General features: G+C 50.4%; 1 protein-coding gene across 1 annotated transcript in view; it reads right to left on the minus strand.

Moving 5' to 3' along the window:
- Positions 1 to 2186, minus strand: part of LOC122547980 (interleukin-6 receptor subunit alpha-like) — an 11222-nt gene that overhangs the window by 5855 nt on the left and 3181 nt on the right. Inside the window, exon 3 of the mRNA XM_043686533.1 lies at positions 327 to 364. Coding sequence (XP_043542468.1) covers positions 327 to 364 — 38 coding nt within the window. The remainder of the gene's footprint in view (positions 1 to 326; positions 365 to 2186) is intronic.

Raw genomic sequence — 2186 nt, forward strand, 5'->3', positions numbered from 1 at the left:
CAGACGGGGAGGGGGAGTGAGGGGGCGAAGAAAGCCCGAAGAGTGGGTGGGGAAACGGACATAGGGGTGGAGAGACAAGGAGAGAGAGGCAGAAAGGTTTAGGGAGGTAGGAGAACTTTAATGGGCAGAAGATGGACAGAGGGACAGCTACAGTGGGATTAGGGAAAGAGAGAGCAGGTGGGAGACGTAGGATGGCAAGCGAGAGGGAGGAAACGCAGCAAAGGGTGAGAGACAGAGAGGAGGAGGAAGGGTATACAGTAGATGGCGAGGGAGAGAGGAAGGAGGGACAGAGATGGAAAGGCAAGCAGTAGGTCTGTCACCCTTACTTCGGTGTTGTCCTCAGGAATCTTGTTTCTCTCAGGATCTGGAGGAATAAGAGACATTAATTAACAAAAGTGTGTACCAATTCCTCTCGCTCTGTCACTGCCTGGGAGAACCTACCGAGACTGAAGGGATCACTTCCTTTCCCTTCCTCTCCCTCTTTATTTCTCCACTTCTTTCCCTCCCTCTTCTTTCACACCTTTTCTCTCTTTTGACTCTCTCTCCCCTCTCCCTCATTCTCTCTTTCCCTTCTTCCTGCTCTCTCCCTTCTTCCCTTCACTGTTGCTGAACAAAGAGACCTTGGAGTGCAGGTTCACAGCTCCTTGAAAGTGGAGTCGCAGGTCGATAGGATAGTGAAGGCGGCGTTTGGTATGCTTTCCTTTATTGGTCAGAGTATTGAGTACAGGAGTCGGGAGGTCATGTTGTGGCTGTACAGGACATTGGTTAGGTCCCTTTGGAATACAGCATTCAGTTCTGGTCTCCCTGCTGTAGGAAGGATGTTGTGAAATTTGAAAGGGTTCAGGAAAGATTTTCAAGGATGTTGGAGGGTTTGAGCTACAGGGAGAGGCTGAACAGGCTGGGGCTGAGAGGGTAAAAGACACGGTCTTTTCCCTGGGGTGGGGGAGTCCAAAACTAGAGGCATAGGTTTAAGGTGAGAGAGGAAAGATATAAAAGAGACCTAAGGGGCAACGTTTTCACACAGAGGGTGGTACGTGTATGGAACGAGCTGCCAGAGGAAGTGGTGGAGGCTGGTACAATGACAGCATTTATAAGGCATCTGGATGGGGACATGAATAGGAAGGGATTGGAGGGAAATGGGCCAAGTGCTGGCAATTGGGACTCAATATTTAGGATATCTGGTTGGCGTGGACAAGTTGGACCAAATGGTCTGTTTCCGTGCTGCACATCTCTATGACTCTCTCTCATCCTCCCTTCCTGCCCTCCTTGACTCTCTCTCCTCCTCTACTGTATTCGCTCTCCCTCTCCTCCATTGTCTTGTCCTCCCTTCTTCCTTCTCTCCTCCTCTTTTCTTCCTCCATCTTTAATATATTATCTTGATCTCTTTCCTCCCATTCGAATTCTCCCTCCCTCTTGCTTTTGCTCCCCGCTGTCACTCCCTGCAATCTCTCTCCTCCCACTCTAACTTTGTCCCTCTTGTTTTTCCTAACCTCTGTACTACTCTGAGCTTGTGTCTCTCCCCAGCTCTCCCACCTTCTCTCTCCTCCCATTCTAGCTCTCTCACACCCCTCTCTCTCTCTCTCTCTCATTGCAGCCTCCCCCGACTCTCCCTCATCTGTCTCCCCTCCTACCTCCCACCCTGTTAGTTTCATAACCGAGATGGATGGATCTTTGTCAGGGTTAAAGGTTAGGGAACAGACTCTGGTTAATGGAGTGAGAACACAGATTAGCTGTGATCGTACTGGTTGGGAATAGGGGTTGAATTGCCTCATCTTGTCAAATTGTCTTCTCTCGTCCTCCACACTCTCACAGGAGAACAATGCGCGATTCTCTGAGTGAGCCCTTTCCTCTTAGAGAGCCTTTCAGATTAGCATTTAGCACCATCCACCATTCCTCACCCTGGACCGGTTCCTCATTAAATTTAAACAGAATGGGAACTTTATAAGAGGCCGACGGTAGATAGTCTAATCTAATCCAATATGATTGAGAGAGAGAGAGAGAGAGAGAGAGAGAGAGAGAAGCAGGGAGACAGAAACAGAGACAGGAAGCGAGAAAGAGAGGGACTGACGGAGGGGGTGGGGAAGGCAGGGGAGGGAGGAGAGACGAGTGGGAGCAGGAGAGATGGTATGGGGAGGGGAGGAACAGACAGCTGAGGGGTACAGGTGAGAGGTGGGAGTGGGGAGGGG

The sequence above is a fragment of the Chiloscyllium plagiosum genome, unplaced genomic scaffold (assembly GCF_004010195.1).
Source record: "Chiloscyllium plagiosum isolate BGI_BamShark_2017 unplaced genomic scaffold, ASM401019v2 scaf_15270, whole genome shotgun sequence".
In the NCBI taxonomy this organism is placed as follows: domain Eukaryota; kingdom Metazoa; phylum Chordata; class Chondrichthyes; order Orectolobiformes; family Hemiscylliidae; genus Chiloscyllium; species Chiloscyllium plagiosum.